Source organism: Aquarana catesbeiana, linkage group LG13 (assembly GCF_042186555.1).
Source record: "Aquarana catesbeiana isolate 2022-GZ linkage group LG13, ASM4218655v1, whole genome shotgun sequence".
NCBI lineage: Eukaryota > Metazoa > Chordata > Amphibia > Anura > Ranidae > Aquarana > Aquarana catesbeiana.
Window position 1 is genome coordinate 136,211,362 of NC_133336.1, and position 15,998 is coordinate 136,227,359.

At 44.1% G+C, this 15,998-nt stretch overlaps 1 protein-coding gene across 2 annotated transcripts in view; it reads left to right on the top strand.

The window, feature by feature from the left end:
* Positions 1–15,998, top strand: part of INO80 (INO80 complex ATPase subunit) — a 357,091-nt gene that overhangs the window by 174,694 nt on the left and 166,399 nt on the right. For both annotated transcript variants that reach the window (XM_073609688.1, XM_073609689.1), the window contains exon 17: positions 6,669–6,753. In XM_073609688.1, the coding sequence (XP_073465789.1) occupies positions 6,669–6,753 (85 nt within the window). The remainder of the gene's footprint in view (positions 1–6,668; positions 6,754–15,998) is intronic.

Here is a 15,998-nt window from a genome sequence, read left to right on the forward strand (position 1 = left end):
GACAACAAAATCCGTTGTCGGAAATTCCGATCGTGTGTACACTAATCCGACGGACAAAGTGCCACGCATGCTCAGAATAAATAAAGAGATTTTGTTGTCGGAATGTCCGAACAAAGTCCGACCATGTGTACGGGGCATAAGTCTAACATCAATAGTATTCAAGCTCTTGGAGGGGATGATAAGGGACTATATACAAGATTTTAGTAATGAAAACAGTATCATTAGCCATAATCAGCATGGATTCATAAAGAATCGTTCTTGCCAAACCAATCTATTAACCTTCTATGAGGAGCTGCCATCTAGATAAAGGAAGGCCCATAGATGTGGTGTATCTGGATTTTGCAAAAACATTTGACACAGTTCCCCATAAATGTTTTATGTACAAAGTACAAAAGGTCTGTTGGCATGAACCATAGGGTGAGGGACACGAGCAAAAACGGGACATGTAAGTGGTGACACAGACATTCCCTTGGCACATTTACTAAAGCACCAGGCTGAGCACTAATAGCAGCGGCAGTTGCTGGACTATTTGCTCAAGCAGTGGGTGCAATTTCTTCTGGTAGTATCTCTGCATTTGTGCATCGGGCTGTGGTCAGAAGGGGAGGTATAAAGCCCCCAAAAAAGGGCTCAAAAGGGACTCCCTCAAGCTCAAAAAAGTCTCCCCTGAGAGATCTGAGGTGGCTGGTCAGAATGAGCCACCAGGGCCGTCAAGTGTTGCAACTGTTTCCAACACTGCAGCCCCTGTCTATATTACTGAAGAGGTTTTTTCCTCAGCCATGATAAGTTTGGAGGAAAGGTTAGCGGCTTTAATCGCATCCCAGTGTGGGACAAAATGCGACAGGTCCCCTTCCATTACTCAGGACCCTCAAACTGAGGAACTGGGGACGGGAAAAAATGAATTTCCCTCAGGGGACCGTGAGGAGGCTGATGACTCCTCTTCTGAGGGGTCAAATGTGGAAGGATCAGCTTCACAATCTGAAAGATTGATGGTGCAGTCTCTTACTGAGTTTGGTCCGCTCCACAATTATGCTACCCTTAACTGAGTCGGTTGATAAGCCCACTTCTTGTTTGGGTTCGCTAAAGCCTCCTCAAGCTGTGCATGCCTTTCCTGTCCATTCATTGCTGGAAAAGCTTATGTGTTCTGAGTGGGATCACCCAGATAAGCATTTTTTTCCACCTAAAAAGTTTTCAACACTTTATCCTATGGAGGAAAAATTCACTAAGAAGTGGGAGATACCAGCAATTGACGCTGCTATATCCTCTGTGAATAAAAGTTTGACTTGTCCGGTAGACAATGCTCAAATGCTTAGGGATCCAACGGATTTCTCTGGCAGGTTCAGTAACTCAGCCTGCACTGGCAGCAATTGGTGTATGTCAGTCCTTGAGAGACCTGTTTAAACAGGTGCTCAAGGTTATGCCTGATCAGCAGGCCCAGGATTTAGCTGAGCTACCAGCGGCGTTATGTTTTGCAATAGACGCCATGAGAGATTCTATTCTTCAGGCCTCGTGCCTTACGCTTGGGCTGGTGCATATGCGTAGAATCTTATGGTTGAAAAATTGGTCAGCCGAAGTGCCATGCAAAAAGCTCCTGGGTAGTTTTCCTTTTCACGGTGAAATGGCTGTTGGGGATGATTTGGATAAACACATCCAAAAAATTTCTAGTGGAAAAAGTACCCTTTTTTGACAGTTAGGAAGAGGAGTAAACGTATTTCATTTAAACAAGCTCCTTCACCGGTGCCAGGTACATCAGCCTCCAGGCAGTCACGACGGCCTCCGCCGTCAAGTTTAAGGGGGTAATCCTCAGGGTCTACCCCAGGGACAAAAGAAGTCCTGGGGGAGGAAATCTACAAAACCAAATACTAAAGCCTCGTTATGGAGGGATGCCCCCGCTCGCTTAATTGGGCGGAAAACTTCTGCAGTTATCAAGAGTCTGGCAGGAAGAGTGTCGAGACAGATGGGTGACTTCCTCGATAATGCTAGGGTACAAACTAGAGTTCCAAAAGTCCCCGTCTCCTCGATTTCTCAGATCAAATGTTCCCAGGGATCCAGAGAAAAATAAGTCTCTCTTTCAAGCATTAGACCATCTTTTGTCTCAAAAAGTGATCTCAGTGGTCCCCATGGAAGATCAGGGACTGGGGTTTTTCAAACCTTTTCACGGTACCAAAACCAAATAGAGATGTCAGACCCATTCTAGATCTCAATGATCTAAACTGGTTTCTGAATATCCGCTTTTTTCACATGGAGTCAATCCGATCTGTGGTCTCCATCCTACAAGGTGGAGAACTTCTGCCGTCAATCGACATCAAGGATGCATACCTCCGTGTGCCTTTTTTTCCCGCTTACCAGAAATAGCTACGTTTCGAGGTATAAAATCTTCATTTTCAATATGTAGCTCTGCCTTTTGGTCTAGCTACTGCACCTCAAGTGTTTACAAAAATCCTGGCCCCTCCCCTAGCCAAATTAAAGGGCCTAAGGTATAATGATTATAGCTTACCTAGACGATCTGCTCTTGATAGACCAGTCAGTAGCCTGCTTAGACCAAAGTATGATCACCACAGTCTACCTGGAATACCTAGGTTGAATTATCAACCTAGAGCAGTGGTTCTCAACCCCCCTAGTGCCGTGACCCATTGATAAAATTTCCTAAGTCGTGGAGACCCCCAACCGTAAAATTATTTTCATAGCATGGTTTGTCAGCACCCAAGGCAAGACAAGTAATTTGCGCCCCTAACCCACGGATATTTAGTGCTCCCTTAGTTCCTTCCACTCATACAATATTAAAACCCCTTATGGTACATTATAGGATGTACCACTCTTTCTCTTTGTTCTCCTTTCTTTCCCTTTTATCTCTCTCTATCCTAATTTCTTGTTTATTTCCCCCCATCCCTCTTTCTAGCCATCTTTCTTGTTCTTTCGCTTATTCTTTCTCTCCCTTTTTCTTTGTTCCTCCCCCTCTTTTCCTCTCCCTTCCACGTATTCTATATTTTTATTCCTTCTCTTACTCCTTGGTGGGGGGGGGGTAAGATGAGTGACAATGTTGGCGGGGAGTTCTGCTCAGCCAACTTAGGTGCTCTTAATCAAGGTCATCTGCTGATCTGAGAACTGTAGTGGGGACTTTTAATGGCAACTATAATCACAGGTAGTTTTACTCACTGTGTCTCCGACTTTGTGGTGTCTCGTAGCAGTGACACCTATGCCGAAATCAGGAGATAGGGTCTCCTCTAGCCCCTCCCACTTCACATTCCTCACCAGTCAGCTGACCTCTAGTCTCTGCCCCCCAGTCATGCCGTGAACTGAATGGGCAGCTGCGAAGAGGCTGAGTGGCCGGCTGTGGGCTCCAGGGACAGCCCTGCTGGGTGGCCACAAAAAGGCTGGGAAAGCGGTGCGGGCTTCAGAAACAGCCAAGGATTTGGTGACCCCTGGCAAATCATCATTTGACCCCCAAGGGGGTCCCGACCCCCAGGTTGAGAACCACTGACCTAGAGAAATCTTCCTTAAAACCATCAAAGGGATTAGAATACTTGGGTCTGATCATAGATACAGCCCAGAAAAGGGTATTCTTACCCCAGGTGAAGATCAGTGCCATAAAGGAACTGATTCAGGTGGTCAAGGCAAAGAAGAATCCTTCTATTCGACTTTGCATGAGGTTGTTGGGAAAGATGGTGGCTTCATTCAAGGCCATTCCTTATGCTCAGTTTCATTCGAGGCTGCTGCAAAATAGTATCCTGTCGGCTTGGAACAAGAAGATCCATGCTCTAGATTTCCCAATGTGTCTGTCTCCAAGGGTGCGCCGGAGCCTCAGTTGGTGGTGGTTAACCAAGAATCTGCAGAAGGGAAAATCCTTCCTACCAGTTACCTGCAAGGTGGTAACAACAGATGCCAGCCTTTAAGGTTGGGGAGCAGTCCTGGAAAAGGTGACTGTCCAAAGGAAATGGTCCAGATCAGAAGTGACCATGCCCATCAACATTCTAGAGATTCGGGCAGCGCTCTTGGCCCTGAGGGTCTGGATATTCAGGTTACGGAATTGTCCTGTCAGGATCCAATCTGGCAATGCCACAGCAGTGGCCTATATCAGTCACCAAGGGGGCAAGAGAAGTTGCGCGGCCCAGAGAGAGGTGAATCATATCCTAACTTGGGCTGAAAACAATGTACCTTGCCTATAAGCAGTCTTCACTCCGGGAATAGAAAATTGGCAGGCGGACTACTTGAGTCACCAGCAGTTGTTCCCGGGAGAATGGTCCCTTCACCCCGATATCTTCCTGTCAATATGCCAAAGATGAGGGATCACAGACGCAGATCTGTTTGTGTCCAGGTTCAACAAAAAGATCGACAACTTTGTGTCAAGAACAGAGGATTCGCTAGCTTGCGAAACAGATGCGTTGGTGTTCCCGTGTAATCAGTTTTCACTGATTTATGCTTTTCCTCCTATTCTGCTGCTTTCACGAATTCTTTACAGGATCAAGCAGGAAGGTAAGTCTGTGATTCTTGTGGCTCAGAAGATCTTGGTATGCAGAGATCATAAGGATGGCGGTAGAGGACCCATGGACCCTACCACCACGTCCAGACCTTCTCTCGCAAGGTCCGGTATTCCATCCTACCTTACGAGCACTAAATTTAACGGTTTGGCTTTTTAGACGCACATTCTGAAGAAGCGTGGGCTGTCAGGTTCAGTGGTTTCTACCTTTATTAATGCAAGGAAACCGGCCTCCAGAATCATATATTATAGAGTCTGGAAGGCATATGTCTCCTGGTGTGAATCCAGGGGTTGGCACCCCAAGAAGTATGTCATAGGTAGAATCCTTGACTTTCTGCAGATGGGGTTAGAAATAAAGCTGGCCTTAAGTACTATCAAAGGCCATGTCTCGGCCTTATCGGTATTATTTCAACAACCACTTGCTTCACATTCTTTAGTTCGTAGCTTTATTCAGGGGTTAACGGGGCTTAATCCTCCAGTTAGGTCACCCCTGAACCCTTGGGACTTGAATTTAGTTCTGTCGGCATTGTAGAAACAGCCTTTTGAGCCGATAAGGCATATTCCCTTGGTCCCTTTGACAAGGAAACTAGTTTTTCTGGTAGCCATATCTTCTGCTAGAAGGGTATTAGAGTTGGCTGCTCTTTCTTGTAAAGAGCCATATTTAATTATTCACAAGGATAAGGTAGTATTGCTTCCTCATCCTGACTTTCTACCGAAGGTAGTTTCAGGTTTTCATCTAAACCAGGATATTGTTCTACCTTCATTTTTGTCCAGAACCCGGTTCTACGGAAGGGAAGTCACTGCATTCTCTGGATGTGGTGAGAGCAGTCGAAGTCTACTTGAAGGCGACTGCTCAGATTAGAAAACGGGATGCTTTGTTTGTGTTGCCTGAGGGTCCTAAAAGAGGACAAGCAGCATCGAAATAAAAGTGCACTCCACTAGGGCTGTTAGTGCTTCGTGGGCAGTGCATCACCAGGCTTTCATGGCCCAAATCTGCAAGGCCGCAACTTGGTCTTCAGTCCATACATTTACCAGATTCTATCAGGTGGATGTAAAAAGGCATGAGGATATCGCCTTTGGGCATAGTATGCTGCAGGCAGCAGTATAGGTCCTTTAGTCTCATGGTGCCCTACTTTTGTTGTTTCCCTCCCCTCAGTTGGCATTGCTCTGGGACATCCCACATAGTAACTACTATGGCTCTGTCCTGTGATGTACGATAAAGAAAATAGGATTTTTATAACAGCTTACCTGTAAAATCCTATTCTTGGAGTACATCATGGGACACAGATGTCCCTCCCCTCTTCTAATACATGTATATTGCTTTGCTACAAAAACTGAGGTACTCCCAGAAGTGGGAGGGGTTATATAGGAAGTGGACTCCCTGTCTTAGGATGTGCCAGCGTCCATCACCTGAAGGTGGCCTATAACTCATATAGTAACTACTATGGCTCTGTGTCCCGTGATGTACTCCAAGAAAAGGTATTTATAGGTAAGCTGTTATAAAAATCCTATTTTTTCAACCTCACCTACTATGTTCTGAGAGAGGCAAATCACTTTCCTTTTTTGTCACCTTCATCAGATTTCTTCTATCAAGATTTCTAGCTGCTACATATGTCTGTTTATGCAGATTTCCAGATTTACTCCTCTGCTAAGCTTCAGGGAACCAGACCCTGCCAAAAGAAGATAGAGGACTGTGTGTAATTTTGCTTCTGGCACTGGACCCTATATTAGGCACTGACCTAGACATGATATACAACACATTGAGTTAACCTAAACATTTGCCAAAATCTCCATTTCTCAGTGATATTACTTTGCCTTCATTTCTTCTTTTATCCCACCTCATTAGAAAATAAAATTCTAGGGAGAACACTACCTACGGTAGAGGAAACAACTTGAGGATTTAATACGCAAGTCCTTTCATTGTGACCTCTATTATTTTTGAGGAATATAATGCCACTATTAATTGATTTCCCATTTATATGTTGCATTTACTTTCAGAATAGAAATTAAAATATTAGCATAATTGGTTACTTCACCCAGGTAAATGCACAGTGATTTCTCAGTACTTAAGTTATACTTTACTAGCTTTCACATCCTCCATTCAACATACAGTTTTTGCTTTCCAACTTCATTGTTATTGAACTGAAATGTAAATGATTTTGCTAACATTTTATTTTGTTTTCTATTAATTTAGTGTTCGGTGGAAGATACTGCTACAGTTTCAGTGCCGCAACAGGCTTCTTCTAACTGGCACTCCCATTCAAAACACAATGGCTGAGGTATGTTTAGTGAATGACACTAGAGACTGGAAGATGTGATGAGTCAGCTAACTAATCTGTTAACAAAAGTTTTCTTTTTGAACTTTGTATAGATTTGTTTCCATATGACATATTTACAGTGGACCTGAAGATATATCAAATTAACCACTTGCTTACTGGGCACTTAAACCCCCCTCCTATCCAGACCAATTTTCAGCTTTCAGTGCTCTCACACTTTGAATGACAATTACTCAGTCATGCAACACTGTACCCAAATGATTTTTTTGTCCTTTTTTCATACAAATAGTGCTTTCTTTTGGTGGTATTTGATCACCTCTGGGTTTTTTATTTTTTGCGCTATAAATGAAAAAAGACTGAAAATTTTGAAAGAAAAACAAATTTTTCTTAATTTCTGTGATAAAATTTTGCAAATTAGTAATTTTTCTTCATAAATTTTGGCCACAATTTATACTGCTATATATCTTTGGTAAAAATAACCAAAAATTTGGGGAAATTATTTGGTCTGTGTGAAAGTTTTAGAGTCTACAAGCTATGATGCAAATCATAAAAAAATGATCACATCTGATGTACTGGTGGCCTATCTCATTACCTGAGACCCTAACAAGCCAGGAAAGTACAAATGCCCCCCAAATCACCCCTTTTTGGAAAGTAGACATTTCAAGGTATTTAGTTAGAGGCATGGTGAGTTATTTGAAGTTGTATTTTTTTCCCACAATTCTTTGCAAAATTTAGATTTTTTTTCCCCCACAAAATTGTCATTGTAATAGCTTATTTCTCTCACATGGTTTGTGTATACCACAAATGACACCACAAAATACATTCTGCTGCTCTTCCTGAGTATTACGATACCACATGTGTGGGACTTTTTCACTGCCTGGCCACATACAGAAGCCCAACATGCAGGGAGCACCATCAGGTGTTCTATGAGCATAAATTACACATCACATTTCTCAACCACCTATTAGGCCTCATTCACACGAGGCGGACTCCATTTCCACGGAGCCCGCCTTGGTCTGTTGGCTCAGCGGGAGATCAGTCCATTGATCTCCGCTGAGCCGGCGGATGACAGGTCCCTCTCTGCTCACTGAGCGGGGAGGGGGTTGTCAGGCGCCGCTGCTGCCTATGGAGGGATCGGATGAAAACGGACAGCATGTCCGTTTTCGTCAGATCTCACCCGATCCGATCTGCCAGCGATGGATCTGGACGTAGGGCCATCCGTCTGCTTTTAGCGGATCGGACGGGGTCGGATGTCAGCGGACATGTCTCCGCTGACATCCGTCGCTCCATAGGCTAACATGGAGCGCCCGTTCAGGTCCGCCGTCAAAACTGACAGGCAGACCTGAACGGTCCAATCGTGTGAAAGGGGCCTAACACTTTTGAAGGCCCTGGAGCACCAGGACAATGGAAACACCCACAAAATGACCCCATTTTGGAAAGCTAACACCCCAACATATAATCTATGAGGCATAATGAGTCTTTTGAACAGTTCATTTTTTTACAGAAGTTTTTGGAAAATGGGGAAAAAAAATGAAAACGTATTTTTTTTACACAAAGTTGTCCATTTATAAGATATTTCCAACACATAGCATTTAGATAGCAAAAATGACACCCCAAAATACATTCTGCTACTCCTCCTGAGTATTACGATACCACATGTGTGTGACTTTTTCACTGCCTGGCCACATACAGAGGCCCAGCATGCAGGGAGCACCATCCGGTGTTCTAGAAGCATAAATTACACATCACATTTCTCAATCACCTATTACACCTTTGAAGGCCCTGGAGCACCAGGACAATGGAAACACCCACAAAATGACCCCATTTTGGAAAACTAACACCCCAACGTATAATGTATGAGGCATAATGAGTCTTTTGAACGGTTCATTTTTTTACAGAAGTTTTTGGAAAATGTGGAAAAAAGATGAAAACGCATTTTTTTTACACAAAGTTGTCCGTTTATAAGATATCTCCAACACATAGCATTTAGATAGCAAAAATGACACCCCAAAATACATTCTGCTACTCCTCCTGAGTATGGCGATACCACATGTGTGAGACTTCTACACAGCCTGGCCACATACAGAGATCCAACATGCAAGGAACACCGTCAGGTGTTCCAGGAACACATAGCATGCACATACCAAGAATTACACCCCAAAATACATTATGCTGAGCAAAGCGTAAACAAAAGATTACCTGTGGTTGTAGTAGCACAGTTGTACACAGGAGGATAGCACTGGTCCAGGCAGGGACTTGGTCAGCAACGGCGAACACAATTGTCCAGGCAGGAGGCAGGGTTACTGTCCATATAAAGTCCAGGGTCAGTGCAGTGCCAAAAATATTGGTCCTGGTAGTAGGCAGGTCCATGTGGTGTGGTCAGTGCGACAGGCAGAGGCATGAAAGCAGTAAGTCCTACAGGCAGAAGTAGGGCCTCGTTCAGGACAGAATGGGGACAGGGGTAGAGGCTTCTCCCACCCAAATCTCTTTGAAGCCTCCGAGTCTCCAGACCCTAATCTAGGATTGAGAAAACAGAAAAAAATGTTTTCTTCATCCAGAAAAACAATTCTGGAGCCCCTCACATATGTGAGACCCCTGTGTTGAATCCCACTAGTTCAGTAGCAGGGTACAAGATCAGTCCATGAGGTAGGCAAAAAACATGGTCAAACAGTCCAAGGTCAGTTCCAGATCAGGCAGATTTATGTACAGAATCATTAGGCAGAAGCATGGTCGAATAACAGTCCAGGGTCAGTTCCAGATCAGGCAGAGGTATGTACAGAATCGTTAGGCAGAAGAATGGTCGAATAACAGTCCAGGGTCAGTTCCAGATCAGGCAGAGGTATGTACAGAATCGGCAGACAGAAGCATGGTCAAATAACAAACCAGGGTTAGTTACAGAGCAGGCAGTGGCATAAGGGGTGTGAGGGTAAATTGCAGGAACCGAGGCTTACGTTTACCATACTTCACTAATAATTTACTGAAGTATGGTAACGGCAAAAACATTCACCTACGCAGAGGCCTGGTTCGGAAGGACATTGTGCACAATAAAAAGATGTGTCTCTTCTGAATCCTGCTCTGGTACACACTATACATTTTTTTGTCGTCGTTGGCCTGTTGGTTTGGGAGGGATTTTATCGGGAAAGTGGCGTTCGGAGAGTCGACTAAGAACATCTGATCGGATATTTTCTGGTGTGCTGTTCGGGAATATAAGGGCAGTGAAAACTTCCTCCTGGTAGCCAAGGAAGCGTTTGGGGTTTTGGGTGGAGTTGCGATAAATTACATATGAATTGTATATGGCCAATTGAAAAAAATAAATTGCGACTTTTTTGTACCAATGGTATGTCCGTCTTGTGGCAAGGTATGGTTCCAGCATCTGGTCGTTGCAGTCGACTCCTCCCATAAACAAATTATAATCATAGATGCATTTAGGTTTTTGTATGGGGCCATTCCTTCTGGGGATTTCCACAAATGTATCATTGTGGATTGAAGACCACATGTAGACATCCCTTTTGTCCCTCCACTTCACTGCCAAAATCTCGTTGTTTCATAGACTTGCCGTTTCTCCTTTTCTCAATTTCTTATTGACAAGACTTTGAGGAAAGCCCTTCCGGTTCTTTTTTACGATGCCACATGCTGGCGTCTTCTTCCGGTGAAGGTTGTGGAACAGGGGCAGGGATGTGTAGAAGTTGTCTATGTATAAATTGTAGCCTTTCTCCAGTAGGGGGTATATGAGGTCCCAAACAATTTTCCGCTTGATCCCAAGTAGTCTGGGAAATTAGGGGGTTGCAGCTGGGTGTCCTTCCCTTCGTACACTTTGAAGGCATATATATAACTTGTGACTCGGTCACATAATTTGTATACCTTCACCCCACAGCGGGCCTTTTTACTGGGAATAAATAGTTTTATTTTAAGCCTGCCACTAAACTTAACAAGGGACTCATCCACACATATGTTTTTGTCCGGGGTAAACAGCTGGGGGAATACTTCAGAAAAATAATTTAGAAGTGGCCGAATTTTGAAAAGCCTGTCATAGTTTGGGTCATTTCGGGGAGGGCACTGGGTATTGTCATTGAAATGAAGGAACCGCATTATCATGGGGTAGCTGTTTCTGGGCATTACCTTGGAGAATACTGGCATGTGGGGGATGGGGTGGGTTGACCAATAGGACATCAAAGTGTTTTTTTTGGTGAGTCCCATATTAAATGTTAGGCCTAAAAAAACCTTCAACTCCTCCACCGTTAGGTCTCTCCACTCGTAGGGACGGGCATAGTAGGACATTGGATTATTCAAAATAAATTGCTGTGCATAAAGGTTGCACTGGGCCACAATATTTGATAGCATATCCTCGGTAAAAATTAAATAAAAAAAATTTATTGGGGAAAAATTCTCTGTGTCCACCTGGACTCCTGACTGGGCAGTGAAAGGGGGAATGTTGGCTTCTCCTGAATTAGGAGTAAGCCACAAGGGGTTCTGCAGGGCATAGGGAAGGCTGGCATGTGTCCTTGGCCTTTCTTGCCGAGGTACTGCGGTGCTGGTGGATGGCACTGCCTCCTCACCAGAACGCCTTCGTTTGGCGGGCCGAATATCTTCCTCCTCTGAGTCACTCAGTGTTCCACTACTGAGGACTGGCTCATAATTTATGTCCGACTCAGAATCGGAGTCTGAAAGGGAATCCGAAAAAGAGAGCTCCCTGTTGCTCTCGTCGGCCTGGGACAGTATTTGGTACGCCTCCTCGATGGAAAAGCACCTTTTGGACATGGTTGCCAAGCCTGCACTGATGGGCACTGATGAGGCGGCACTGATGAGCACAGATGGGCACTGAGGTGGCACAGAGGGGCACTGATGAGGTGGAACAGATGTGCACTGATGAGGCGGAACAGATGGGCACTGATTGGCACAGGTGGGCACTGATGAGGTGGCACAGGTGCGCACTAATGAGATGGCACAGGTGGGCACTGATTAGGAGGCACAGGTGGGCACTGAGGTGGAACAGATGTGCACTGCGATGGCACAGATGTGCACTGATGAGGTGGCACAGATGTGCACTGATGAGGTGGCACAGCTGGGCACTGATGAGGCGGCACAGATGGGCACTGATGAGGTGGCACAGATGAGGCAGCACAGATGTGCACTGATTGATTGCACAGATGTGCACTGAGGCAGCACAGATGTGCACTGATGATTTGGCACAGGTGGGCACTGATGATTTGGCACAGGTGGGCACTGATGAGGTGACACAGGTGGGCACTGATGAGGTGGCACAGGTGAGCAGTGATTGTGAAGATGTGCAGATGGACACTGATCACTGATCACGATTGGCACAGGTGGGCACCGATTGGCACAGGTGGGCACTGTACTGATGGGGCACTGTAAACGTTTTTTTTACTCTCAAAAACTCACAGATCACTGACAGTTTCTCTCTCTCCTCACATGCTGTCTCTGTGTGATGAGAGATGATCTCATATGTTTACATTTGAGATCATCGCTCATTGGCCATGGCGATCGCGCTGTTAATGGCCATTGTCATTGGCCATTTACAGCGATCTGTGATTGGGTGTGTCCAAGCGAGGAAAGGGGAGGCCGTCATATGACAACCTCCCGGGAATTGAGATCGGCTATGGCCGGATGTCAAGTGGTTAATGGAGAACAATATGAAAAGTAATGTGTGTGTGCGTATGTATAGATAGATACATAAGGTAAAATAAGTATTGAACACGTCACCATTTTCCTAGGTAAATATATTTCTATAGGTGCTATTGATGTGAAATGTTCACCACATGTCAGTAACAATCCATCCAATCCATACATACAAAGAAAGCAAAACAAATAAGTTCAGAAATGAAGTCATGTGTAATAAAATAGAATAACACACACTAATTGAAATTTATTTAATGTTTGGTTCAAAATCCTTTGTTGGTAATGACAGCTTCAAGATGCCTTCTGTATGGAGAAACTAGTCGCATGCATTGCTCTGGTGTGATATTGGCCCATTCTTCCGCATAGTCTTCAAATCTTGAAGGTACTGTGGGCCTCTTCTATGAACTCTGATCTTTAGTTCTTTCCATAGATATTTTATTGGACTCTAGTCAGGTGATTGGCTAGGCCATTCTAGCAGCCTTATTTTCTTTCTTTGAAACCAATTGAGAGTTTCCTTGGCTTTGTGTTTGGAATCATTGTTTTGCTGAAATGTCCACCCTCGTTTCATCTTCATCATTCTGTTGGATGGCAGCAGATTTTTATCAAGAATGTCTTGGTACATTTTTCCATTCATCCTTCCCTCAGTGACATGAAGTTTGCCAGTACCGTATGCTAAAAAACAGCCCCGCTCGCATCATGATGTTCCCACTCCAAACTTCGCTGTTGGTATGGGGGTGTCTTTGGGGTGATGTGCAGTGCCATTTGACCTCCAAACATGGTGTGTATTATGGCATCCAAACAGTTCAGTTTGGGTCTCATCTGACCAGACTATTTTCTCTCAGTATTTCACAGGCTTGTCTAAATGTTGTGCAGCAAACTTTAAATGAGCTTCAACATGCTTTTTCTTCTTTTCTTCAGCAATGAAGTCTTGGGTGATGAGCGTGCATACAGGCCATGGCAGTGCATTACTTATTGTTTTCTTTTAAACAATTGTACCTGCTAATTCCAGGCCTTTCTGAAGCTCTCCACAACTTTTCACTCCTGTCAGAAATCTTGCGAGGAGCACCTGATCATGACCGATTTATGGTGAAATGATGTTACATAGTACATAGTTACATAGTATGTGAGGTTGAAAAAAAGACACAAGTCCATCAAGTCCAACCTATGTGTGTGATTATGTGTCAGTATTATGCCCCGTACACACGGTCGGATTTTCCGACGGAAAATGTGTGATAGGACCTTGTTGTCGGAAATTCCGACCGTGTGTAGGCTCCATCACACATTTTCCATCGGATTTTCCGACACACAAAGTTTGAGAGCAGGATATAAAATTTTCCGACAACAAAATCCGTTGTCGGAAATTCCGATCGTGTGTACACAAATCCGACGGACAAAGTGCCACGCATGCTCCGAATAAATAAAGAGATGAAAGCTATTGGCCACTGCCCCGTTTATAGTCCCGACGTATGTGTTTTACGTCACCGCGTTTAGAACGATCGGATTTTCCGACAACTTTGTGTGACTGTGTGTATGCAAGACAAGTTTGAGCCAACATCCATCGGAAAAAATCCTAGGATTTTGTTGTCGGAATGTCCGAACAAAGTCCGACCGTGTGTACGGGGCATTACATTGTATATCCCTGTATGTTGCGGTCATTCAGGTGATTATCTAATAGTTTCTTGAAGCTATCAATGCTCCCCGCTGAGACCACCGCCTGTGGAAGGGAATTCCACATCCTTGCCACTCTTACAGTAAAGAACCCTCTACGTCGTTTAAGGTTAAACCTCTTTTCTTCTAATTGTAATGAGTGGCCACGAGTCTTATTAAACTCTCTTCTGCGAAAAAGTTTTATCCCTATTGTGGGGTCACCAGTACAGTATTTGTAAATTGAAATCATATCCCCTCTCAAGCGTCTCTTCTCCAGAGAGAATAAATTCAGTGCTCGCAACCTTTCCTCATAACTAAGATCCTCCAGATCCTTTATTAGCTTTGTTGCCCTTCTTTGTACTTGCTCCATTTCCAGTACATCCTTCCTGAGGACTGGTGCCCAGAACTGGACAGCATACTCCAGGTGCGGCCGGACCAGAGTCTTGTAGAGTGGGAGAATTATCGTTTTATCTCTGGAGTTGATCCCCCTTTTAATGCATGCCAATATTCTGTTTGCTTTGTTAGCAGCAGATTGGCATTGTATGCCATTGCTGAGCCTATCATCTACTAGGACCCCCAGGTCTTTTTCCATCCTTGATTCCCCCAGAGGTTCTCCCCCCAGTGTATAGATTGCATTCATATTTTTGCCACCCAAATGCATTATTTTACATTTGTCTACATTGAACCTCATTTGCCATGTAGTCGCCCACCCCATTAATTTGTTCAGGTCTTTTTGCAAGATTTCCACATCCTGCGGAGAAGTTATTGCCCTGCTTAGCTTAGTATCGTCTGCAAATACAGAGATTGAACTGTTTATCCCATCCTCCAGGTCGTTTATGAACAAATTAAATAGGATTGGTCCCAGCACAGAACCCTGGGGAACCCCACTACCCACCCCTGACCATTCCGAGTACTCCCCATTTATCACCACCCTCCGAACTCGCCCTTGTAGCCAGTTTTCAATCCATGTACTCACCCTATGGTCCATGCCAACGGACCTTATTTTGTACAGTAAACATTTATGGGGAACTGTGTCAAACGCTTTTGCAAAATCCAGATACACCACGTCTACGGGCCTTCCTTTATCTAGATGGCAACTCTCCTCCTCATAGAAGGTTAATAGATTGGTTTGGCAAGAACGATTCTTCATGAATCCATGCTGATTACTGCTAATGATACCATTCTTATTACTAAAATCTTGTATATAGTCCCTTATCCCCTCCAAGAGTTTACATACTATTGATGTTAGGGTAACTGGTCTGTAATTCCCAGGGATGTATTTTGGGCCCTTTTTATATATTGGTGCTACATTGGCTTTTCTCCAATCAGCTGGTACCATTCCAGTCAGTAGACTATCTGTAAAAATTAGGAACAACGGTCTGGCAATCACTTGACTGAGTTCCCTAAGTACCCTCGGATGCAAGCCATCTGGTCCCGGTGATTTATTAATGTTAAGTTTCTCAAGTCTAATTTTAATTCTGTCCTCTGTTAACCATGGAGGTGCTTCCTGTGTTGTGTCATGAGGATAAACACTGCAGTTTTGGTTACTGAAGCCCCACGATTCACTCGTGAAGACTGAGGAGAAGAATAAATTCAATACCTTCGCCATCTCCCCATCCTTTGTAACCAGATGTCCTTCCTCATTCTTTATGGGGCCAATATGGTCTCTCCTCCCTTTTTTACTGTTTACATACTTAAAGAATTTCTTGGGATTTTTTTTTGCTCTCCTTCACTATGTGTCTTTCATGTTCTATCTTAGCCGCCCTAATTACACCCTTACATTTCTTGTTGCATCCTTTATAAAGTCTGAATGCTGAGGATGATCCCTCAACCTTGTATTTTTTGAAGGCCTTCTCCTTACTTTTATATGCATTTTTACATTGGAGTTAAGCCATCCAGGATTTTTGTTCACTCTTTTAAATTTATTACCCAATGGGATACATTGGCTAATGCCCTTATTTAAT